This window comes from Nothoprocta perdicaria, unplaced genomic scaffold (assembly GCF_003342845.1).
Source record: "Nothoprocta perdicaria isolate Ctin4 unplaced genomic scaffold, notPer1 scaffold_261, whole genome shotgun sequence".
Taxonomy (NCBI): Eukaryota; Metazoa; Chordata; class Aves; order Tinamiformes; family Tinamidae; genus Nothoprocta; species Nothoprocta perdicaria.
In genome coordinates, this window is record NW_020455490.1 from 593,430 (window position 1) to 620,257 (window position 26,828).

The following is a 26,828-nucleotide window of genomic DNA, read 5'->3' on the forward strand; positions in this document are numbered from 1 at the left end:
CACTCTTCATGCAGCACACTGCACCCCCCTCTGTACCCACAAACAACTTCCACAAAAAATGCACAGTGCTCTCAAGGGTGGCAGCTCTGGCTTCACCTTTGCTCATGTACTCTGTGACAATATAGATGGGTTCTTCGGACACCACAGCATAAAGCTGGACCAGTTTGTCGTGTTTTAGCTTCTTCATGATTTGGGCTTCTTCTAAGAATGATTCTGGAGACATCGTGCCAGGCTTCAGAGTCTTGATGGCCACTTTAGTATTTCCATTCCACGTACCTACAAGCACAGATATTTAGTTAGTTAAATGTCTTCCACTCTTTTACTTACCACCACCTAATGTAACCAAAAAGTTAACTGACAAAGACACTTACTACTACATTTGTTTTAAAAAGCGGTTTCACATTTTGCCTTTGCATTTATACTTTTCCCACCTTTTTCTCATAATTTAGGCTTTTTCTTATTTTACTGAAAAATAAATACTCCCATTGGCCCTAGGGGTCAATCTCCCCTGCCTTACTCAGACAACACACCCACTGACATGCATGGAAACCTTTTTGGAATAAGAAGCAACGCAGGACTGAATTTCCATTTTGATGTATTCCCCTGGTGACTAGGAAATGACTACTGACAGCAACACAGCTCCAGCCACAGATTGGGCTAACAGATGTGGCTGAACCCAGGACTCCCAGTTTGCASGGCATTTTAACATTTTTTGCCCTGAATCAGAGCAAAAAACACTCTACAAAAAATTCCCCAAAAAACAAATTCTGAATCCATTTCATTTTAGAAACACTGGCATGTTTCCACAATGAAACGTGCCTTTTTCCCTCCCTCCCTCCCAGAAGCCCAGCAGCTGCCAATTGAAAATTAGGCGACTCTTATCCGCTTTGTCACCTACTTGTGGTCAGCAAGGACACGAGCAAGTGGCCCCACGGCTTGGCTAGGATTTACTGGGCTTCCTTGAAGCACCTGCCCTGGACCCAGGCAGGTTGCACGGGGACCCCGAGGGAGCTGCGCAAGCCTGAGCCAGGGCTTCCCATGGGCGGTGCTGCCTCCCTTGGGTGTTTGCAAGGGGCAGGAAGAGGACAGGAAAAGAAGAAATAATCACCTACCTACAGGTTTTTCAGGAAAGGGGTGGGTGGGAAAGAAAACAACATGAAAACGGGTGGAAGTGTCAGTACCTGAGTGCTTTGCAGGACTGCTGAAGCAGATTTGAATGAGACCCCTGAACTACCAGAAGTCAGCAGGGAGGCCTGAACCCATGAACCTTGGCAGCACAGGCTCCCCTGCAGCTTGCCCAGCGGGTGGGCAGCAAACCCCAAACCCCATGAAAACATCTCCAACTGGTGTGTCCTCATAGAGCATCTCGGGGCTGGTGACGTGCAGAACTAYGGCTGCTCACAACAAATCTTGCCTGTTTTACTGATAAGTTCACAGGCACAGTCCTATAGCAATAGGGGCCCAGTGCAATAGAAGTGAAGGCAATTGCTTCTACGTCTATTTTTTTAAAAAAAAGTTATCTTAAATATAACTAAGGAATCGTTTTTAATGCAGAAACAAGCAGTCTGCACTCTCTCCATTGCCTAAGAGTAGTGACTGTGAAAGTATGTCTGTGGAATTCTTTTAACTTGGATCTCAAGGATTTCCTATAGAAGGTGACCTATTTATAGGGAACTGCTATTTAATAAGGCAAGAGAACAGTCCTGAACGACTTCAGGAATTAATTGCAACGGGTGAAATTCACTCCTCTGCACATGAGCATGAGAGGTGCAGAAGGCCTACAAAGTACATGAAGATTCAGCCTTTAATCTGATTTCTTTAACAGAAGAGGTCAGTGAAGGAGACAGATGACATTTAAAATAAGCCTATTGGGAACTTCTGAAGGGCACAGCAACAGCCAGGTACCACTGCTCGGCTGCTGTGCAGCAACTGGCTCAGCCAAAACAACTGGATGAGCTTTCTGCAACGTGCCAGGGCACAAGCACATTGGGCTGCTGTTGTGCAAGGGGTCAATTCCCAGCTGCCATCTTCGTAGTTAAGGACAGAGCAGAAGTGGCTGGAAGCCACCGCGCAAGTTGTCTTTCACCTCCAGGACAACTCGTGCAGCGACACCCTGTTGTTTAAGGATGGTCTGAAATATGTATCAGCTAAAATGCTCTGTACAATTTTGCTTTCCACTAAGCCCTGTCTTTCTTCTGCCACCTCAGGGCCAGGTGCTGTCCTTAGTCCACCCAGTCCCAGAGCCGAAACAACCAYGGGGTACCGTCAGGCACGGTCACTTTGCAGAATTACCATGAATTATCTAAACCTGGAATGAAACCCTAGGCCCACAGACATCAGGGCTGTTGTCACTGACATTAATAAACTAAGATTTTACCTGGTGTGTTAAGCAGATTGTGTAYTATCAATTTGCTTGGCTATAATCTATAATCAAAAAATCGTAGGACTCATTCTATTACCATGAAATATTTTTGGTATTCTGTTTTCTACATTCTATTTTATTTTATTTTGGTATTCTATTTCTATTTTCTCTGATTTAAAAATGAAAATCAAGTGTAAAGGTTATTTCACCTTCTCACCCAAATTGCAGGGTAAGTTGTAAAATTGTCTTGTTTTGCATTAACATTTTTATCTGTCATGGAGAAACTAGTTAACCTTCATCAGTAGAGACCTCCTTCCGAATTYCCCCTGTTGATACTTGAGTTATTACTTGATGCCTTTTTTATTCATTTTTAATGTATTACCTATTCTAATCTGGTAATGTTTCATGACTGTTAAAATATTCTGCTACATGTTACTTTAGGAAAATGATGCAACAACTGTAATAATAACTAACATATTCTTGAAAGATACTTGTTACTTTATTTTTTACAGTTGAGGTTTTTTGAATTGCATTTGCTAATTTGGCTTGCTGTAATAGTTTAAAGTCCGTGGTGCTCAAAAGTGACCACTAAGAATTAACATCAGCTCGAGTCTCTCACACAGAGTCAAGATGGAGGAACAAGAAGGTGAAATTTCAGTCATCTTGGGGTGCTGGCAGGGAGGACAGGCAGTTTTCTTTGCAACGGGCCAGCTGCAACCTAGGAACTCGACAGACTTGCTGGCACGCGCCTTGCTGAAGCCCTGCAACAGAAAACAGCTGCGAGAGCCCTGGGCAGCCCACTGCTTATTTTGGTTTTACATTCTTATGTGTCACTGCAGACCAACTAGTTCCACCAAATGACCATCAAGTGGTGAAAATACATATATTGTTTCTTCCTTCTTTTTTACATCAGTCATATTAAGGAGGCTATACAGAATGCAGTTTGGTGTGACACTGTATATACCTCTCATTAAATGGCCAGTACATTGTATTTCAATGCTAAGACTATGTTAAGATTTATAGATCTTTTAACTGCTATTGTTTTATAGYCATTTAAAGAAGGCTTATGTAGAAGGGAGTAGTAGGAAAATGAGGCAAGTGTGTAAAAAACAATGTCAGTGGATTTGGAAAATGGCAGTATTCCTGGACTTCAAAGAGTGGTTTCAGCTGGGCTGGGCAAGTCTTGACTCTATTGTCCCTGGTGTCTATATCAAGTTACAGGGTTTTKCCACATACACAGCTTTCAAAATGGAATTTCTGAAGTGGATGCATGGGAAAGGCAGCCTGACACTATTAGCTTCCTGATATTTGCCATCATTTTTCAAACTGGGGAGGAGACGGGAGCGTTTTCAGGGTCTGATCTCATCAATCCTAAAACATGTATGGAAAGAAAAATGTCTGCCTGGCATTAATTTGTGGTTAGCCACTCCGTTTTGAGATCAGTATCACTCCACTTTTAATATTTAGCTATTGTGTAGTCTCCTAAAYACCACTGCAATTAGTGAAGTTTCAAGGCCTGGCCCCTCATCCCTGTGAGTGCAAATGAAAGAAAGTTGCCCCACAAACTACCGTATTTCGGTCTGACCGCACTAGGGGATATAGACTAACATTTCAAGCTATTCTAATCTTCTAGCTTTCAGATTTGTATTTCAGGTTTCTATTTCTGTCAAGAGGGCCTTAAAAGATCTATCCAAAACAAAATATATTCTCTGCCTTACCACGCCACACTTCAGCGAAACAGCCCTGACCAAGCTTCTGCTCCAGAAATAATGAATCACGTGCAACTTCCCATGCATCTTTAGCCAATCCAACAGTTTGTGGGGTATTATTCGTAGCAATCACAGTTAAGTTAAAACACAAACCATCAGCTTTCTCTATAGGAGAGGAAATTAATAAAAAAAACACACTTATAATCCAAAACAATGCATGCATTGACAAAGATGGAAGGTGAATTGTCTTTCAGTGTCATGTTAATGTTCACTGGCAAACACTGATTTTTGGATACTGAAGGGAGGAACTTTTTTGCTACCTTAGAGGAAAAGGCTCCTTGATATAATCAACAGACTACCATGTGAGCCTTGATATATTATTAAGACTGTAGTAATTTGTCCAAATCGAAACCTTCCAAAGGAACATGAAATTTTAGTTGTCCTTTGCCATCAATTCTTATGAAAGCTGAAGATGAAAGAATTTCAGAGACATGATTCCCAAGGCATTTTTCCTAATAATTTGAGCTTTGCACCTTTTCTCTTTTTTTTGTGGGAAGGGATCAGAGTGTCCTACACCTTCACCTTCCATCTTGTAATCCCCACACAGAGAGCTATTTTAGAATAATTATTTTGCTCCATACCCATCCATACTTCCCCAAACTGCCCATTTCCCAGTCTCTTGATCAACTGTAGGGATTCTCGTGGAATTTCCCAGACATCTTTGGTTTTGACAGACAGATCAGTAAGCCTTGGCATTCCTTTATGACAGGGGACTACTAAGCGGCAGCAAAGACCGGCAGCTCTCTCTGATGGAGCCAGAAGTGAAGCCAACAGCAAAGAAGAGGAAAGAAAAAAAAGGGTGACATGAAACAAAAACAGTAAGCATAAAAACAATGCTACTCACAACAGCTGTTAGTTGCATACCACAAAGCATCCTGGAAGATTAGAAATTGAACACTGAAACATATTCTTTTGAGACAGAACAGGAAATATTTTAGTTTCTGCTTCCACAGCCTTAAACTGAAGGTGACCGTCAATGGTTTCTCAGGTGGACTCAGGATCTTCCTTCTCCCATTGTGCTGCTTTAAGGCAACTTCCTAGGTAAGGGGTATGGTACAGTACAGTACAACTTCTCAAAAATGATCAGTAATCCACAAACTGGAGTGCTTCTAAACTGAGTCAAAGTGCTACAGCAAAGACTTTGTTTTTCTGAAAATCACAACAACAAAAATCTGGCAGACCTTTTTTTTTTTGCACATTTTTTCTATGTATTCTATGAGACACTTTTTCTCATGTTCCACACAGTGCAACTTCTTTTTTTTTTTTTTTTTTTTTTTTTTTTAAGCCTATACAGCCAGTCATTGACCATTAAGCGCAGGTTCATTCTACCTATCTCTTCTAAAGCTTCACAGAAGACTGAACTGTGACCGAAGTCACAAGATATTCCAGCAGAAATAAAACCAGCCCTAGGTATCTATTGCTGTAGAGTAACCGTGCTGCCCATGGCAGACTGGATCATAAAGCTTGCAGAGCAATTTGTACTTTAAAACGGGTGCAGCAGGGCAGGACAAAGAGGAGAACTGCTATTGCATTTGAGACTCAAATATAATTTTCATTCTCCTATGTAAGATTTCCTTCTGGACAGTTGAAAAGTTTGTTTCAGCATCGCGAGGCAGGAAAGCATCCAAGTTCTTGCAACACCAGGCTCCAGCTCAGCACAAATGTCACAGGATGGTGGGAAAGTCCCTGCAGATACCCTGACATGGACCTTGTTGTGTCTTCTGTAGCAACGTGGTCACGAAACTGGGATGAAGAAATGACTAGCTAGCATGTCTGACTGCAGATACCTCCAGTGGGAATATTAGGATGGGGACTCGAAACACAGGCAATATCTAGAAAGTCTGGATAGTTGCAGAATGGAAACAGGAGTTTTTTAGATCTCCCTGTGTCCTTTAACTGAAACAGCAATTTGGCCTGCCACTGCTCCAGAACGACCAGACTGCAGAAAGCAGCAGCAATACTTTATCTTCAAATTCTTTCTCCTGCTGGAGAGTGGGTGAATAGTGCTGGAATTGCCAATGTGCTGCTCCTGGACTTCAGTGTGATGTCAACACGCTCTTGGGATCTCAGTACTTTTGGTCTGGGAATGTTATCCATGAAAGTCTGGAGTCAGCTAGGGCTGCGCATGGAATGAGGGCTGCTTTGAAGCCCTGCATGTGAAACCTCTGGGCTTAGTCTGGTCCACGTTCTCCTGAGCTAACCCGGACCCTGCTGCGCACACCCCTGTGTTGCAAAGAACTGGCTGCTTCCAGGCCTGCTTTGTCTCTGCAACTGTAGAAGGCAAATGCATGGCCCAAATAATTTGACCACAGATTGATACATATTGTAAGTTGAAATGTACCAAAAAATGGTATAGTGGAGATGAAAATTAACATCTTTAGATGTGAGTTTCCATACATCATTTAGCTTTGTTTAATGTAGAGTCACCAGAAACAACTAGGAATTCTCCCAAGACAGCATGCACCCACCAGAAACTGGGCAGAGAAGACAGCCAGGTGTCTAGTAGGAGCAGCGTAAGAGCACAGCGGACAGAATACAGAAAGAATACAGAAAAAAAACATTCCACAAAGCAGTTGATTTCCCAAGCAAAACTGGTGAAAAGTTTTTGAGCAGCGAGCATTTGGGGTCCCCTGTTAATACGATGAAAAGCTATAGCAAAGACAAAGTAATAAAGAATAATAATTAAAAGAAAAATCCATACTTCTGTTTTACAAACAAGCTGTTGAGAAGTATGACAGTCTTCTGTGTAAGAACCAGTAAACACGTGCAGAGATTCTSGGGACTTTCAAGCCCTACGTTATTGTATACCAATTTCCAGTGAAGCAGGATGCACTTTTGGTTAAATTGTGTGCACCAATTTTTAATCACAGGAATTTAAAAAAAAATAGAGGTGGTCATGAGTGGGAGAAATGCAATATATATAAAGAAATGCCCACTTCATCGTATTTATTTCTAAAATGAGACTGTTAGTAATTTAAATGCTAATATTCTGCACATTGAACATAAATTCAATATGAAAACTTGAGTCAAGTAATATATGGAAACATTTTTGCTGTGCCTTAAGTGACTGAAAGCTACAATGTAATTCTGTAAGTGCTTTATTAGCAACACTATGCTGCAAAAGGGTACACATTAGCACTCCCTTATGTGCAGGGAATTAATTCCTGCTTTCAGATGTGCAAGTCAAATTCAATAGTTCTGTGTTCTTAGAAAAGATAGAGCAGGCAAAACCTTCACCTGCATGGACTGCTACCTACAAAAAGCTCTGCTGCTGTACACTATAAATTGCACTTACTGCCATTTATAATCATAATGGGAAAGTGATAATGCATTACAGCAAGCCAGAGCCATAGCTCAAATGGCTCTGCACGACCTCTTATACACAGGAGAGCACAGAAGCAAACACTTTTGTTTTAAAGTTCTCAAGAGTGCCAGGTATTTTTCTGAGAAGTTACCTGAATAATGCTGAACCAGCTGCTGAAGAGTTTCAAACTGTGCCCGAGTTGTGATATAATAACCACCATTGTCAAGTTTACGAATTTTATAATGTTTGACATGATCTCCTTTCATATCATCCCAGTCACGAATGGAGAGGGAATAGGCACCTGTTTCAAGACAAAGAGGAATAAAAAGTCATAAGCACCGTTAAGACAGTCAGAATTTGTGGTTTGCCAGACATCTATTATAAAAGAGAAATTGCTTTAAAAAAATGCCTATTCTACATCAAGAAATAGCAAGTGAATCCAACATAATAAGTGTCACAGAAATGTGAGCGTCACAGAAATCATGTCATACTTTTCTAGAAAGGAATCAGGACTTTTGGGTAAATGAAAACTCACATCTTAACATTTACTGCTTTGGGTCATTAAATTTACTTTTCCCTCTCTAGGTGTCAGGTTATCTTGCAAATTCTGTACTTTAGGTAAATGCCAGTAGGTGGTAAATGTCAAGGTATTCACAGGAGTCACTGGAGATAATGACTTCATATCTGTGTAGTATTGTCACCCAGATGGACCCCAAGCTGTTTTACAAGCATTAAACAACCAAATCAACCAACTTGGTGTGTCACAATCTTCGGAGGAGAAAGCCCTACTACACTGACTTTGTGCATCAGAAGATTTGCTAGAACTGCACATTTCCCTTTCGAAATCTACGGAGGAACTTTAGACATTACTGGTGGGATTGAGATGCTCAAATACAGAATTTAAATTCAGGTGAGATGCCTCAAGCGAGACATCCTGCCCAGCCTCTTCACAAGGGAGCAGCTTTCCCACAGGACCTAGATGTGTCTGATCCATGTGGAGCACTCAGACATTTCAACTGGCTCTGAATGCTCATGCTTAGGCAATGGAATCTCAGGTTAGGGCTGGATTTAGGTTTTAGGTAGGTGCACTATGGTCCTGGTGCAGATGACCAAACACAAGCTGCTGGTCCCACTAAAGCATCTTAATTGCAGCCTCATTTCCTTTGTCTGTAATGGTACTGTCCAAGTTGCTGGTGTGATTCAGGTCTGAACACCACCTGGTATAGTACCTGTGCAAAACCACATTTTACAGTTTTTTTTTTCCTTACGAAAAAACTGAAAAAGCTTGGTTGTTGTTTCAAAGGCCAGGGAAGACATCTTCACTCGTGCCTCCGAAGGATATCTTGTGTACTCAAAGGTAATGCAGACTTGAAAAGAAAAAAAAAAGCAACTGTAGAGATCTCAGGAAGGYCTCACTTTTGGAGAGAGGACTGCTTTCACTGACAAAAAAAATCAGCTACAAACAGGAAAGCAAAAACAACATCAGATCATTTTGGATTGCCTGTAAGGTGGGATAATTTCCTCCAAGYCTGATCGTGAAGAGCCCTGGCTGCTGCTTATCCACACTCCCTGTACTTTCCTTGACACACATCTTCCAGAAGCACCTCCATCTCAATAAAATGGCTTAAATGACTTTCATAGTTACACAGCTGAAATTCATGGTTGAGAAAAGCCATTCCTGGATTCTCCTCAACAAGAATTTCATGGAATTCTGAAATTTCTCTAACCATATCATACTGCAACAGATCACACTGGTCCACAGCTTGCCACTGAGCAGAGCTTCAGCAAACACAACTCCTCCACCCCTAAACTCCAAGGAGTTCTCAAATTCTCTGTTATTTATCCTTTAGGAAGAAAAGAGCCAGTACCTACACACATGACTATTTTATGTGAACAGGAGGTATCCCCAAAGAAGTGAAGGGTTTTTAAATTTTAAATGCAGAAAAAAAAAAACCTCCAGGTTATTTTTCTGAGGAGAGTCTCTGTCTGAATAAGAGAGGAGTTTTTTAGGGGGGATTTGCAGGCAAATCGTGTATATGCTTTGTACCAACACTGATGGCTGTACATGGTCATCCTGCTTCCAAAGTTTTCCAGGCAGAGCCCTCCAACTCTGCATTTGTGAGTTTTGATCCACTGAGAGCAGCTGTATTTTCTTTAGTCACATTCCCTGCCTATCGGATCAGTATTTTAGTTCCTATAGGAAAATGTAAACAATCTTTGGCTCCAGTTCTGCAATCAGATCTGTGTGGGTGGCCCTCTGTGGACCTCCACTGACCTTAGATCAAGTTGCAGGACTGGAGATTTAGTTCAAATCTGGACAAAAACAAGAACCAAGATTCATTGCATTGTTCATTTATTTAGACGTTCGTTATTTAGACTATTCATTATTATCTGCTGATAAATTGAAATACAGGGGCTACACCTAATATAAATCTGGATAGAAATACCAGAAGGCAGCACATCATATTAATGATTTTTTTTTTAAACAAACCCAAAACCAAACAKCATTGAAAGGTGCAGATTGAAACCAGGTGAAGGATTATACAGACAAGAGCTGATGAAGTACTTGGGTAGTCAGGCTTTGCAAAAATAAAAAGCCAGATCTGACTGATATATTTTGGAATTATGGTGAGAAGGCAAGCATGACCACGGGAGGTTAAACTCTGGCTGAAGTCATCTACTTTGATACATTTAAATAAGCTTGATTAATTTTATTAGTGTTATTATTTAAAGCAGAKTGAACAATTCTTGATCACAAAGCAATCCCTGCCTCAAGCCCAAGATGAATRGTTGGAGTAAAGCACTCCGAGACTTTCAGGAGAATGCACCATTCAGTTCTCTCAGTTCACTGTTTTCTCTCATGAACAAAGTTTCTCTATCTTTCTCTAACAAYATATTTTCCCAGAGACACCACAAGGATGAGAAAGTAAATGGGTGTTTTCAACAAAAAGTAAACTTTTTTTTTTCTAGGGGCTTAGGTGCTGACTGTTAGCCTGAAGGTGTAGAAAGTCTTAGGTTCAAGAGCAGAGAAATTAAGCTTGCTTTTATAAGCACATTCACAATGGATTACTCCATTTCCCCAATGCTTTTTGTTTCTCCACAGGAGCCCTAGGGAAAAAAAAACTTACTAAGCTAAGTTAATACTTCTGCAAAACGTCTCTCCTGTCATTGTCCAAAAAAAGAAATGTCAAAATAGACTAAACTGATAGCATGGTTTAGAGATAGTGTGATGTGGGTTTTTTAGCATACTGTGTTAGTGCCTKTTCAAACTCTGTACAGAGAGTGGAATGAAGTCCCACTCCTCATGTGTATCACCAGCTGGACACACCAAACAGGTGGAGGCTGTTTGCAAAAGAGAAGGCAAGTTAGAGCACCTCTTGACCCTGCTGAGAAACGCTTTGCTGCTAGCTAAGGTATGGAGAAGCTGCTGGATGGCAGGATGGGAAACTGACCATCTGAATCAACAGCACATTGATGATGACTCTTCTGAGACCTGAAATGTCCAGACATCTAACTGCTTGGCACCCTGCTAGCCTTGAACCGAGTATTTTACAACTTACCATGATTTTTCTCTTACAACTAATAATTAGTAGTCAGAATAGCTTTGGGCAACATACCTTTGGTAGTTTCACTTTCCCGGATAAGGAAGGTACCTCTTGGGTTTCCGAATGACAACAGCTGCCTCTCAGCATCCTTTCGGCCAAGTTTGCCAAAGTACCACCTGGGGGAAACAGCAGAAATAGTGAGAAAATGCTATATAGGATTACTTGCTAGGGTCACAGAGCTCAGACATGGTATATTATTTGTGGAAAATATGGTTACACAAGTATATTCAACCACCATGCTCATGCTGTAAACCTCTATTTGTTTTCGACTCTACATGTTTTACACTAGCAGTTGTATTAAGCCTGTAATCAGTGGATGTGGAAAATGCTCATTTGATGTCCTCATCAACCACAAARGTCAAATTTTATCAAACAGTGGGCAAGTCTTGGGGAAGAAGGAAGATACAAGGAAGAAGAGGAAAACCCCCTTGCTGCTTAAGAGCAGCATTTCCACAGATGTCATTCTAAACTACTGACTTGCTTTACATTGTGATTTATTGTATCCAACATTTTTCTTGCAGTACAGCTAGAAATTGAACTCAACACAAAGACCGGATGCAACCACTTTATTGTGATTCTGTATGGCTTTTCAGTGCCTTTTTCCTTCTTGCAGCAAGATGGAAATTCTAATTACATTTTTTCAGGGCTTTTTTTGGAGGGGAGCAGGAAGGTCCCATTCAACCAAGTTAGAGCCACTTCAGTCCTTACATCCCAGTTGTTGGAATAAAGTCCATGAACTATAGCAAAAGCAGCCTGCAGTACAGGCTGCAGTAGCTCTGGAGTAGAATCCATGGCATTGCACAGAGCTTATGCAGACAACATACAGATCCCCACCTTACAGCCATGCTTTGCAGTGCTGCCATACAGAACCTGCTCAGACATTTAAGCATCCTCATAGTAACTCTGATACTGGAAATCATATGGATACACACAGCCATAGCACTCCACTGTTCACTGCACATATGTCCTTACATGTACTTGCCCTATACTTTGTAGGCATCCTACCTTGTAAAGGTCATTTTTGTTACAAGATGCCCTGCATAGAGCACAGTTTGTACACTGATAAGACTCCAAATATTTYTACAAGCTGGTTCAGGAAAAGCAAGGGTACCATTTGCTTAAAGCTAGAAATAAACTAAAACCCAAATAAAATAAGCAGACTTGTGTCCTTTTAGGCTTTCTTCCTTTGTCTTGACATTGAAAAAGTGCTGAACTTGTGCTTCTATTACTAATTACCTAATTATTTACCAGTGCAGTTGAGAACTGAAATAAAAATGATGCCAGGTCGTTTGAAAAATCACTACAATCAATCAAAACAAACTCCTCAAATCTCCTTCAAGCACAGGACTAATGGGTCTTTACAAGAAAAAGAAAACATACTCCTCTGCTTGGATGGAATCGACTGGAGCCACATAATTGCTGGGAATATAACCAGTTTCGCCTGTCGTCAAGGACCGGGCCTCCCACCAGTCTCCTTCCCTGCAGAAACAGAGATGAGGAAAAGTGAAGCAGAGCTGTAAGGACGATGACACGACTGCTCCTGGGTGTTGTGAGTATTCACAGAAGCTCACAGCAGCTCACCTCTTCATCATGGACATATTTCTGAGAACTGTTTGCATCTAAATAAAAGCAGTGCATGTATTTCATTGCATCTGTTAGTAGTTCAGCAGTCATTAGTGTAATGTAGCCTTCCAAATGTAGCATAATGCCATAAGCAGGTGTAACTTCCCYTGAAATTACATCTGTTTTGACCTAAATTTGGACTAGAATATTGAACTTTTCCCCCACAACAATTACTCTAAYATAGACTTTTGAGAGAGCCTTTTTAAAAAGTGCCCAAATGCACAATCTCAAATCCAGTGCTACTTTTAACATGATACTCAAATTTCTGTGTGGATCTGAAACCTATGGACATCAAATAGGCAATAGTTTTAGACAGCCTTTAAGGGTCACACTTCACTGTCCTGGCCACCTGCAGGAGATACATTAAGAGGTAAATGACTTAAATGATYCATTTCAAATAAGTATGAAAACCATTCTTTTACCACATTTATAGAGAAATCCATAGGAACTCCAGTGTTCCACAGGCTCAGCATCAATTTCTGTCTTACACGTGTGTGCAGTGTGATATGGTATTACTATGCAGCCAGTGCATATTGCTATAGAATATACAGCTTTAAAAACAAGTTTATTGCTCAGCTTTTTACAGAATATAATGATGTGGGATTTAGTAGTTTGTATTTGGGTCTCAGAACTGTATTCATTGACATTTAACTCCTACTTTCACTAACTTTTCTATCTGTACTGCCTAGAAATTCATTTTCCCTCTCTGTAAAATAGAAATTTGTTTACTAAGTGTGGTCAGAAGGTTCAGCATCTCCAATATGAAAGCAGTTATTGAAGACACATTATCTTATAAGACATTTTAAACAGGCAGAAAAGCTTGTGTGAAGGGAGCACTTAATAAAATTTCTAACACCACTTTTTTTTCAAGAGTTTGAAAGAATATGAACTCTGAAGTAAAGAAAAGAGCTGTTTTCAATTCTGCAGCTCAGAAGAGGAAGAATGCCTAGCTTTTCTAGATGCTGGGAGACAACAGTATCTTAATAGACACTGTGTGTACTGGTATCCCAAGAGAAATGTGCCACAGGGTGCGTAAGGGTTTATGATCCTAACTTTAGGCAGGGCTAACATTTCCCCTGTATGTAGCTGTAGAGCAATTATGCCACAGGACAAATATTTCATTTGCTTTATGGCTGTTATTAGCAGCTGCCAGCATTGTGCTGCTCACCAGCTCCTACTTCCACCTGCTTATTGCACAGACACTCCACTAGATGGAGATATTTTATCATAACTAGGGAGGGGGAAAAAAGTGCTGTAGCTCATAACATCCTGAGCGTAAATCTCTCTGCCATATCGGAAGGGGAACGAAGATTTTTTTCCACAACATTTTATTACAGGCGTAGGTTAGGAGAGGGTTGGTCAGTGGAGCTAGATGCACTTGCTGCTGGTGGGGATGGGGGATGTTTCAGAGCACCTCAATGAGATGTTGCTCTGAATCACCACCTGCAGACACCTTTTCCTAGTCTTCACTTGAGATATATCATTCCTGACTTCAAACCACAGGGATATCCTCTGTAAGCCATTTTGGCTACTACCAATCTGAGCTTTTTACCCAAAGCAGAAGCAAATTTCATTTCTTGAGAGTTAAAAAAAAAAAGTACCCTCAGTAAACTCCAGACAAACTGTTTTTATGCACCTGAATGCTTCTTCATTACGAGAAGCACTGACTATTAAAAAGGGAACTTCAATGTCCTTTCTGACAGAAGGGAAGAGATGAAGCTGCTCACAGAAAAGCTGCTTTTGTGCAATCCCAACCTGGCTGTCATTATTCCAGGAGTGTGGTTAGGTCTAGTGTTTCTAAGCAGACAGGATTTTGATGGGCACTGAGCTTCTATAACCCTACAGGAAAATCAGGCTGCTTGATTTTTTCTTCTCAGAAAGCTTTCCTCCCAGCAGTAACCACTTGCATCAAAATGCCTGCACTGCAAGCAGCCACAAATGGGGGGAATCTCTCTGTCCCATGGACTCCAAATACCCATTCTCCACAGGTCTGTATGAGCACCCTGCACTTGACCAACTGGAACAAGTAGGGAATTTGCAATGGGGGGAATTKGTACTTGTTTCAACTGAAGTTTGTGCAAGGTTAGGAAAGTGTTAGGCAACATGAAAAAAAAAAAAGAAAAAAGGGGATAATAGCTTTAAAAAACTGTCTTTTTTTCCCCCAAGTGCTAATTTATAAGTAGAGAGGTTTTAAACTGCTGCTCTCTTTACGAGTCTTAACTGAAGTTTTTGTACTTTCATCTACATCAAAGCTCTCTGGCTTCATGACTTCATGAAATATTCCACAGAATTACCTTTTTATTTTTTTCCCATTAATGTACACTGAGCCAACTGCAACCTTGGAGTTCTTCTATTAAAATTAACACGAGTTGCACCAGGGATGAATTTGCCTCATTGTCATATGGTATAAAAAATCAAGATTGGAAAAAATATCACAAAGCTACACTTCTACAAAGCTATATACTTGGTTGTTAACCCATTTTTATTTCTATATGATAGCAATACTGAACATAAAAGAGAGCCTTCAACTTTATATCATAGCAAGGAATTGCAAGATATTCTGATTTAGGTCAGTAGCACAGTAATATTTAGATGCTATTTTTAAATTGCTTAGTGTCTTTTTCTATGGGCAGTTGACAAAATTAGTTTTAAGTCAGTGATTGCCAGGATTAAAGTGTGGTTTTCATACAAAATACCACTGTACAATGGTGCATTTATACTTAACAGAACTTCCCATCACGTTCACACTGTATCACCTTTCTTTGAAAGAAAAAGACGTTAATGCTTTTAACCCCCCACTGACATGCGAGGCTGGGTCACATTTCTTCCYATGGATCAGATTCTCTCAGCTCGCTCCTGTGCAGAGATACTTGCAGAAGATCACAGAGACTGTTAGTACAAGCCCTGCTGAACTTACTGGTACTTACTGAACTTACTGGTTACTACTGGTAAAGTACAGAGCTGGGGCTCTCACTTCCAAATGGGAGTTCACCCCAAAATGTAAGCCGTGAGCCACACAATCTAGCATTTAGGTATTTTTGGAGGTGAAACTGCATTTTGGCTAATTTATACTGACAAATCAATCAGAAGAAAAAGACAAGTAAGCATGAAGACTAAAATATCTTGAATAGGCCACATCATATTTTCCAAATAATATAAAAAGATATATTTATGAACCTGGTAAGTTTAAAAATACTAAAAAGCATATTCCCAAGCTTAAAACTTACGAGCTGTTAAGTATTTGAAACTTTTCTCCTTTGTGAAAACTTAAGTCATCTTCTGTTCTTGCTTCATAGTCGTAAAGCGCCACAAAAAGAGTTACACCTGGAGAAGAACAAACATGGGTTACACTCCATCACAGAAAGCAGAAGCGAAAGGAACCTTGGGGATCAGGTGGCTAAGCTAAACTTAAGCCACGCCAGTGGCTGAGGAGCGAGCTGAAGGTTCTTAGTTTTTGGACAACCCCTCTATTCCCTGTGCTTTTAGGCAGACAGTGGGCACGTTACCCCCTTCATTTTCTACAATCATCAGCCCTTTTGCTTTGGTCCCCACACAGAAGAGAAGGATCTTAGGTGGGTAAAGGAGGTCTAATGTTCAGAGAAGAAGGAGTTTAGATACATCCACACCAAATGTTTCCCGTTAACTACTCTAGATGGTTCCCTGCTTCAGCCACATGCCTCTTCCATTCCCTGGTTGAGGGATGAGGCAGGAAGGCAGCCAAACTGGGCATGTCCCGAAGTGACTTAGCCTCTGTTGGCTAGCACTGTTTTAAAGAATGTGTTGACACAGTTGTGTCCCCTCAACCAGTCCCTGGTGTAATTCGGCTGATTAAGAGCACTGAAATAAGGCTTTGAAGCTCACCTGTTCCTCCTCTTGTTCGCAGTGTCCCTGTATGAGAGGAGGAATTGACTCCACCAAACACGGTCAATCCTTGGCCTCCTGTGGCATGGAAGTTGTTGTAGTTTGGAATTGAAGTCACGCCAAAGCTAGGATAATGCTGTGGAGTGGGATCTGTCCCATAGCGGTAGCCTGAGCTTTGAGTTAAACTGCCATCCCTCTCGTCAGTCAGTTTTGTTGCTTCTTTATCCTTACATTGCACACAGCCCATTATCTAAAATCCTGGAAGAGCAAGGAAAGGACAAGTGCTCATTCGTTTATGCGCAGCAGATCTCTCTAGCCCACATATGATGAGGATCAAACTAAGCTCAATGCTCAAAAAGGGAAAAAAAAAATCTCTGCTTTTGAAGATAAACAGCAACATGCTGGGAAAGCTCATGCAAAATTCTTGCCCACAGTGGTTTCCCACCAGGCAAGGGCCTGTGAGGAGCTCCTACCTGCTCTGACTGCAGCAGCAGCTGCCTGACCAGCCCTGCCAGAAAATTTCTTGCATGGAGGCAGCAAGAGGAGGAGACCTCTCTCACTCTCCCCTTGCCAGGAGAGCACAACTCACAGAGGAAGATCACGGCCAAAAAGCACAACTACAAGTATTCAAGGCTGGCTCTGAAACACATAGCAAGGCATTTAACTCACGCTCTCATTCTTGCCACTGCCAGCTACACAATAGCTGCCATTGATTTCATGTTAGGGTAGTACCTTGCTGGAGCCTTATGTGACAGACAGAGATGCAGATAGAGCTGAGCTGATAATTACCACTATAGAGGAAAGTAGGAGACAACAGACAGAGCACTTAAAAGAAAGTGCTGTTTTACACAATACTTAACTGAAGTATAAAACCTGTTGATACTGGAGGGTGGGATAGCCAAAAGGATAAATGAGTTAAGAAACTAGATAAAGCYGCAGAGGAATTAACATGTTAAATCCAAATAGCCTTAAGATCCAGATCCTTGATAACATGGAACTGAGAGAGCACATTCTGGAAACACCAGCTCTAAGATATATAACTTATATAATACCTTACAATATATATTTATAACCTCTTGTTAAGCATCCTCACTGGCCACTGGTCTGGATTAATCTCTTTTAATTCTARCTGCTTAAAAGCTAAGAACCTATATTCTCAAAAGTGTAGCAAGACAGAGGGTGCTTCATCACATGTCAAACAGAAGTCCTCAGAACTTCTGCTTTTATCTACTACAAATTTTCATTGATGAGCTCTAATACCTTAGCAGTTGCACATCGGTATTATCAAACTCTCTATGGCCTCTAGATGAAACTAGAAAAAATAAAGTTTCTGAAGTCAGAAATGTTATATTTCTCTGGATGGACCCTCTGGATGGACCCTCTATCTGATGCACTATGGTCAATCTTACATGTAACCTGGAACAGAAACAATATACTCCAGGCAGGGATTACAAGAAAGAAGGATGACAACAGAAAAATATTAAAAAAAAATCACTTTCTCAATCTCAGCCTTACATACTGTGTCCAGAATACATGAACAGGATGGAGAAAGTGAGACACACACACACACACAAAAAGTATAGCTTAGTACACAACTATTTTTTTTTCATATTTCTTTTCGCATTTCAGCAAATATCCTCCACTTAGAATAAATAAAAAGTACATCCGTTTGCAAACATCCTCATTTTTCTGAAGCTGCCAGACTGGCTATTTTGTATGCCTTGCCCCAGCATCAACACAGGAAATTGCTTTTGACAAACTCAGGGGATTCTGAAAAAGCATATTCCACTGCTGCTAATGCCTGGGAAATTATGCAGTAGCTGTTTGCCTGTGACAGCTCACAATACAGATACCTGCTTCTTACATCGAGCCTGCCTCATTATAAAACCCCTTCTGTTCAAGGGTATTTTCCACAATTTGAAGACAGTGCCAGCGTGTTCAGAAAAGCAGCAGCACTTGAATACGCGTTTGTGAGCCGCCCTGCTCGAGCGGCGCTGTCTGCAGTCAGCGCACGTTCCACCTCCTCCTCGCAGCGCAGCGCTGCCCGTATTCCCTTTATTTCCTCCGGGACAGTGTGTAGCCCCCTCGCAAAAACCTGGGGAATCTCTGGATGTGAGTTGAAAGGGATGAAGCAGAAACCAGGGCTCCCTACACCAAGTTTGCCAGGACAGGCAGCGCTCCTGTCCCTGCAGATTCCGAAGTGCAGGAAGGGATTTGGGAAAGGCTGCTTGCGGTGGCCAGCAGCCGGAGAGCACAAAGCGCTGGGGCTGCCGTGGGGGCCTGCAAGGCCCTTGAGGCCACCCGGACGGGTAGCCTTGTTGGGAGCCCCACAAGTCCTGCATGGGGTGGAGAAGTGTCCAGTTCAAATTGCGCTGCCCATTTTTGAAAAGCAGAGTGCTCTGGCCCTATAGAGCTTTTCGGCAGCAATTTAGCTTAAGGTTGGGTCTTCCCAGGCTCCTCCCGGAGCCAGGAGTCAGTTGGGCATCAGGAGGGAGCAAGGAGAAGCACCATGGTGGTCAACGCCAGGGCGATGCGGGGCYTTTTGCTGCAGCCGCCGCAGCGGGATCCGCTCCAGGCTGCGCCTCGAGCACGGCCATGGCACGGCGGGCAGGCTGGGCAGCAGCAGCACAGAGGTGCTGGCAGCCTGAATGAGACGACCGAGCCATCGGAGATGGAAGATTCGCAGTGGTCAGTGCTGGAGCGTGCACGCATGCGCGCGCTTCAAAATGGCTGGGCATAGGCAGGCCCTGGAATCGCGGCAGCCATTTTGTTGGCACGACATGGCGCCTCCCTCCCCTGCCCCAGCTCGGGTTCTTCTCTGAGTTTTTGCCCTGTGTTTTCACTAGAAAAAAAAAGAAAAAAAAAACAAACAAAGGAAAAGAAAGAAAGGGAAAACATGAAACTGAGAGCGGGGAGTGATGACGAAAGAGGTTTTCTTCTCATGGCTGCTGCTTTTGCAGACGTGAAGAAAAAGCATTATATATATGAGAATTATTTTTCATGGTGCTCTGCTGCTCATTCACAAACTTGGCTGTGTACGGAAGAAAATCTCCACTGGCATCTGGGAGGATTTCAGGTGTCTAGTTACAAGTGCTGACAAGCCAGCCCGACACACTTCATTTACACATTCAAGTAAGTAGATGAGGAAAAAGTTAGAACTACAGATCACCTGCCAAATAAAATCATTCAAAGTACTAATTCTGGGAAAGAAAAAAGAAACATGAGTAAACCAGGAGATGCATATTGGTAGTGCCAATAAAATAATGGTTGGGGGGTTCTTCTGCTGAAGGGATGATGTAAATTGAGAACCACTGAACTATCAACTTGGGATTTCTAGTTCGCTTTTTGCTCCCTTTATMTTTTTTCTGGCACTGGCAGTTTAGAGGGGAGGAGAGCTGGATGCGCAGTGAGTGACTGACAAAGACGGCTTTTTTCTTCCACTTTGCCGTTTTCCACTTTGTTACAGCGTCGAGACAACCCAAGGATAAAGACGGCTCGATTGGAGCCTCTTGCGAAATGTGACAGAGYGTGCTACACACACACATCCTTCCAAGCCAAGACCTTGCAAGTTGTCGTTTCCTGGCTCAAAGACACGAGCYAGGAAAGCCGAGGATTTTGCTAAATGTGGAAGAATACATGTGTGCATGTATAGGCTTGAGCTAACTTAGGGCATTYATGGACAATAAAAATAACCTCCATTCAGCATCACTCTTTATATCAATGAATAGATTCCAAAAACTGATCTCCTTCAGTATATCACAGAGCAGGCAGTTAATATCCTACAGTCTCACCACCCTGAATGTCAACGACTGCAGCTTTGGAAGGCTGGAGTTACTCAGGCAGCTCTGAGCTCACTAAACAAAATCTGGAACTATTTTACACTGAACTCTCTAGAGAGGAGCACACACTGTTGTTCATCCAACAGGCTGCGCAACTTACCGTAAAGGAACAAGATTTTATTAAGTTTCCATTAGGACTGGCAGTGTTTCTCAGATGTACAAGTTATGGGTCATGCAGCATTATCACAGTTTGTCACTAGTATTGCTAGAAAGTACATAAGTAGCTCAATTAAAATGAACTTTTCTAATGCAAACAAGTTGCATTTGTTTATTTTATAGATGTGCTTTTATGGGCAATGTAAAACATGTGTTTTCATGAAAATATAAAACATTTACATGGTTTGTAAGATTTCCTTAGAGATAAATGGGGGAAAAAAAGTGAGTTGTCTCGTTTCTTTCCTTTGTTATATTTTTTGGACTCTAACAAAGTACTTTGCAGGCAATCCAACAACAGACTGGCTAAAACAGTAGTTTACCCCACATGGTGGAAACAATATTGGATGAACATACAAAATTACCTATTACACTGCTAATTATTTATCTAACCACAGCACCTACAAAGATGTTATTAATGCTACATTAATCGCCTCCACTTTTTCTAGAGGGTGGTTGATTCTCAATACAAAACTTGCTGAAATGTCAGCAAACACGAGATATTCACTCCATTAACAGAAACAAAACAAGATTCCTAATAGACACCCAGAAAAATGAGGAGTCCTAATAAAAACTATTTTTCAATTTTTTATTTTAAAACGATATATGATATTTGAAAACAAAAGGCTATTGATAAGCCATGACCTTCTCCTGCTTCTGCAGCTATAAACAGAATCAACAGAATCACAGGATGGTTGAGATTGGAAGGGACCTCCAGAGATGATCTAGTCCAACCACTCCAGCAGGGACACCSAGAGCACGGGGCACAGGGCGGCATCCAGGYGGGTTTGGAAGATCTCCAGAGAAGGAGACTGCACAACATCCCATTGGGACCACTGGAAAAAACATTGGGAAAAGACAGACGGCAGGATAAACAGTGTAAATTTGCCCCTTGCATTAGCTGTTTCTACACAGAGCTTTACAGAGATTTTTCCAGATTTTGATTTTTGAGTGCTCCAGAAGAAAGTGGATGTCTTATGAGGGAGGGATACAGGAAGATTCAGGGAAATATCTGCTTATGTCTTCCTATCCATGCCATAGCATTTATCCTCCAACCCTTTGCCTACTGATGGACATTACTACAGAAGAGAACTTTCATCTGCAGAAGRGACATGCAGCAAGTTCACCTCCTGCAGGGGTGCATTCTTCCTCCTCTCTAAAGCCTTCTTTGGAATGAAATTCTGTATATTTTTAGAACTTCTTTCAGAGGAGGAGATGAAAGAGAAAGACTGGATGAATGGTAACTGTCAACTATCTTCTTCTGACCAAATCTTACAAATTGACATGAAAGTACCACCAGCAGGAAAGCTGAGTTAAAAAACAGTTATGTTAAAAGGGAATCAAAAGAACAAAATCCTGGGCCTTTATTCTGTCTCTGTGGTGAACGTGCTTGTTAATGAAACCAAGCGATGCATCCAGCATGGCAGTGAAATAATACTCTCCAAGGGACATCATCTTGGTGTTTTATGTTTTGCTGAAAGCACTACAGAAGTAGCAGTCTGTGATATCAAGCTACCATTTCATGAGTTACATTTGAAATGCTACATTCTGGGTTATCATAGAGATGTAAGAAGTACTGAAGAATTTTCCAAAAGTCAGAATAATAAGAATTTTTAGAAAGACACTTTTTTTTTTTTTTTTTTCCTGTGGAATACCTCCTGTGGCTGGATTATAACCATAACAGAAATTCATCCCAAAGTTGGAAAATCTTACTTTCTAAGTAACCGTTATTAGCTTTCTGGGGAGAAACTGATGGAGCAAGTATTTTGACCTACAGACCTGAAACACATTAAAAAAAATCCAATTTTCAGAAAATTCTTGCTTACTCACTTGACTCTTAGAAGCCATTACAAAGGCATGCCAAGCTGGGAAAAAAGAGGCACTCRAAATTAGTCATATGTAGCCAAACAGCTCTGATGGCCTGCATTTAATGATCTCTGTCTTTGGTTTACACACATGTTGACAGCAGCATTTTGGGTTTCTATAATTCACTCTGTGTCCGTTTCAAGTCAATCTGAATTAGACAGATGGAGTAAAACAGCAACAGTTGGTGCATTGTTTATTTATATCTATGAGCTCTGGGACCTTATAGAAGACTGCCCTCATGGCAGTTTGATTAGGGATTCCATAGTTTGTAGGAATCACAAAACAGGRCAGGAAGAGGCAGGGAACRCATGAAAATAATAAGAATTGTTTGWTGTTATTTACTGTTTCTCAGGCTTTAGGTTGCAAGTTACCTTATATTTTTGCATATTTATTTACCTAGCAGAACTACTGAAACTAATGGCCCAATCTAGAAATAGTTTCAGACTTTGTAAAAGAGGGCAAAGTCTGGGAATTTGTGTAGAACCAATGTAATTCTGCATGTGCACTGCACCTGCCATACTGCATTAATAAATATAAATCAGAAAAGAGACTGTATTTCCATTGGATATCCTGGATATGCAGAAAATCTCACATACATACTGTGGAATTTCTGAACAAAAGGCCAGAAAAGCCAGGGCAAAACTCTGAGTCAAGAATGTATCTGGATCAATGAGTGCATTCAAACAGCATATTCATGTGAAAAACTGCAGTGAAAAAAATGCTTGGGCTGCATTCACTTGATTTTTGAAGAGATTTCTGAGGAGAGAGCTCCACCCCCAGGCTCGACTTTAGTGGGCTGAGCTGAAAAAGCTCTGCAGTTAAATGGCTTGTTTGTCTGGCAGCAGAAGCAGGCTGTGCGGAGTGTCAGTGAAAACCCATGGGAGGAGCAGTGGGCAGAGCCGCCTTAGAGGAACTCCTGGAGCTCCAGCTCCAGGCAAGAGCCTTTTGCAGCATCTTTTGTCCGCCTAAAGTTGGTCTTTTGTTGGCCTGAAGTTGATGTGGAAGTCTCCCACAACATGGAGGTCTCCCACGGCGGTCAGGCCGGCCAGAAATGAGCCAGGAAAAGTTCCCGTTGCYACAAGGAAAGCAGACTTGGCCTCTGCGCTTTGAAGTGCCCCATCGYGCCCTGCCCTTCCCTCACATTTACACAGGACTGTGGCCTTGGCAGCCGTTTCCTGACCATACAGACAACGCAGGAGTTGYAACACATTTCTGCGAAGCGCATTGCTGTGCGCTTGCCTGCCTTCTTTTTTCCCTTTCGGGACTCGAGCTAAAAGGGAGGAGTGCAAGATGAGGACGATGTGTGCGGCTTCGTGCCTGCTTCATTTCAGCCAGCCCCCGAGGCCAGGGTGGCTGGCAAAGGGGAGGCTCCTCAGGAAGGATCTGAAGGAGAAACTATGACCAGATGGTTGGTTTCTGTCAGGGGCTGTGACTGCAGCTGTCCGCGGGCAGCACAGGCGGCCACTGAACGCCAAGGAGGCGGCACGATGGATGCCTGAGCAACAGGCCAGTCATCCTGCTGCTCATACTAGCGGGGCGCCTCCATGGCTCCCGCGTTGCTGCAGAGGCCGAGCGCCAACCCAAGCGAGGCTACGAGTTAGAGGGGGACAAGAAGGGCACAAGGTGCCTCGCGGCCCGTGGCTCTGGATGGAGGCGAGACCTGCGCACAGCYGCAGAGCCGCTCCCGGCGCTCGCCCGCGAACGGCACCGCCGCCCCAGCTCTTCTGAAAAGAGTGAGTTCTCTTCATTCTCTGTGGTATGTTCCTCTCAGTTAAAAAAAGAAAAAAAATAGCCATAAAACAAAAAAAACCCAACCCTTCTCTGCTACAGAAATTAAAAAAATCTCACCCTGCTACCTCTTAAAGAAACAGTCGCTGAGTTACACCCTCTATCAGCCCATGGTATTTATTGCTTTGAGAAGGAGATGCCCCAGAAAAGCAAAGCTCAGGAGGATCCGTTGTATGGAGAAATCCTCATTTTATTTTTTTTCTCTTCCTCAACAGCTTAACTTCAGTGGCAATTTAAAAGAGAGAGATTTATTTATAGGTAACTTGATAAAGAAGGCCTGCGGGTTTTACATTTGTACACTGAAGAGCAAGTCAGATTCATATCTTCAGTTAGGATTTCTTTCTTTTTTCTATTCTTACAAGGACTTTCAGAAAGCTTGGAAATTAAGAGCTGGAAGCAGTAAATACACAAAATAAACACACTGTTTGCTCTGCAATTAAAAGTCCCCCAAAGATGGTTCTACCCTTGGTTCTGAGAAACACCGAAGAACGCAACATCAGTGCAACCTGATGATTTCAAGCTACATTCCTCCCTCACTAGGTTGCTTGTGGTAGCTCTGTTCACCAGCAGAAGGAAGTGGGTGGATGGTCTGCATAAACATCTTGAGCTAATGCTCCTCACTTTTAATGTGCCTTTTAAGTATATAAGTTAGAAATCCTGCCTTGAAAGAACAACTGCTGCAAATGGCAGTCACTTTATCTCAGAAAAAGAAGTGAAACGATGTCTCCACTGATTTCCTCCTTCCTTCCCCCCCTATAAAGGAGAACAGAAAGATGATTGCAGGTTGATTTGCCCTGTTGTGATTTTTTCTCTCAATTCTTATTTTTAGAATCTACCCAGGATTAATGAGTGTTCATCGATTCACAGCACGGGAGCTGCACAGAGGAGAACGCAAAATGCGAACTGGGAAAGGCAGGGAAGGGAGCAGGGAGGGAGGGAGTTTTGCCTGTCTGCTTCTTTGGAATAGATGAGGCTGACAGAAAGATCTTCCCTCAAAATATATTGGATCTTCCCTCAAAATATATTGCTTCTTCCCCCCAGACGCTCCCTCCCCGCCTGCCCGTTGCTTGTGCACAAGCAAAACTAACATACTCACTGCCTTGTCTGATTTCTGGTTTGTGAGTGAAGAAGTTGAAGTATGTGTCAGCAAGGAAATGGAACCAAGCTGAGACTCAGTAAGATGATTTACTTGGAGACTGTTCAGGGCCCTGTTCCCTCAAGAAGGGTCCTACAGAAGGGGATCTCATTACATCTACGCTACTACTGGTAATTTTTTTGAAGCACTAATTAAATTTGGTATTTGCTAGATTATGCTGGAGAAAAAACATATCCTCCTTCCCTCTTTCTCAGAAAGGAGCAAAAATGTCTCTGTGGCCAGTTCACAAGAAAAAAAAATCAGTTTTCTCACCACAACTGCAGCTGGCTTTAGCTGCATTTGCAGAGGTGCTGTAGGTAGGTGCTGCAGATAAGATGAGAAGACGGTCACAACAGCCAGTGAGCAACCACAGTGTTGAAGCTGGACTGTCAGTAAYGGCAAAATGTTAAAGCTCTGCCTACCTTTGCACAGAAAACAGATGTCACTGGTCGCATAATTATCAATACATTGGGCTGTAGGAGTGATGAATTTTCGTTTGTGCTGATTAATCCCACAGCCTGCCCTCACTGGCAGGTGGTTAAACTTCTCTAATTAAAACGTCACAGCCAGGAGAAGGATGATCAAACAACTAGAAATACAGGGAGAAGATCACAGGTGCTTCAAGATGGGATTCAGAGTTTAGGGAAGGGGTGATGGTGGAAAAAATGAAGAGGGAAGGCGGGAGAGAGAAAGACCTCTACTCCCTTCTGGTATCATTTGCTAAAAAAGGGACCTGATGCCTTCTAAGCATCATGAAAATGGTTTCTAGAGGTAGATAATGTTACTCCAGTTTTCCATGTAAGGACTGAATACATTCTTCAAAGTACCTCATTTTTAGCCTGTTCACTAAGCATATGGTAGATCTATTTTTAAGCTCTTTGAACATGTCTAAGTGCAAGAATAAAAGAAAATGATGGGTTAACTTGACTTCATTATGAAACCGAGTTTATTACATGTACTGCTCAGGGAATGATCTGCAGGGGATGCTCATGTCTAGTGACTCAGCTACAGGTCAGAATCTGGTTCTTCAGGCTTAAAGCTACTACAGTCTGTTCACTGTAGCTCTAGGAAGCAATCYTTCACGTCCTAAACAGAATGTCACACTAAAGTAATAGGTTAAATGGCAGTTACAGATAATTTGGTTATATGTCAGGAAAACAACAACAATAATATATATATATATACAAAAAAACAATCTTTCTAGTGATAAAGACTGAAAAAGAAAAAAAGAAAAGATAAGCTAGAAGAGATGGTTAGGGCAATGTGAAGGCTAGACAGGTATGGTCTTCTCCCTGTATTTCTAGTTGTTTGATCATCCTTCTCCTGGCTGTGACGTTTTGATTAGAGAAGCTAATCTTAGCAYTGTGAAGGCAGTACCAGGAATGGTACTATCTTTGGTCAGAAGGATGGATCAGCCTTTCAGACAGGTTTGCTATGACTCAATGGGTGACAAAAACAGCAGACACCATCACTTTTTTATAGCCCCTGCCCTCAAGCCAGAGAAAGTCTGATGTTTTTCTTTC

The 26,828-nt window shown here is 41.9% G+C and overlaps 1 protein-coding gene across 5 annotated transcripts in view; it reads right to left on the reverse strand.

Moving 5' to 3' along the window:
• Nucleotides 1-26,828, reverse strand: part of FYN (FYN proto-oncogene, Src family tyrosine kinase) — a 71,152-nt gene that overhangs the window by 19,450 nt on the left and 24,874 nt on the right. For 3 of the 5 annotated variants that reach the window (XM_026040691.1, XM_026040689.1, XM_026040690.1), the window contains 7 exons: nt 16,525-16,782; nt 15,891-15,987; nt 12,421-12,519; nt 11,053-11,156; nt 7,587-7,736; nt 4,713-4,877; nt 97-276 (listed from right to left, as the gene is read on the reverse strand). In XM_026040691.1, the coding sequence (XP_025896476.1) occupies nt 97-276; nt 4,713-4,877; nt 7,587-7,736; nt 11,053-11,156; nt 12,421-12,519; nt 15,891-15,987; nt 16,525-16,771 (1,042 nt within the window). In that variant the 5' untranslated portion in view covers nt 16,772-16,782. Of the gene's footprint in view, nt 1-96; nt 277-4,080; nt 4,237-4,712; nt 4,878-7,586; nt 7,737-11,052; nt 11,157-12,420; nt 12,520-15,890; nt 15,988-16,524; nt 16,783-21,161; nt 21,180-26,828 lie in introns of those variants that run through there. The other 2 variants (XM_026040692.1, XM_026040693.1) reach the window with 2 other exon arrangements.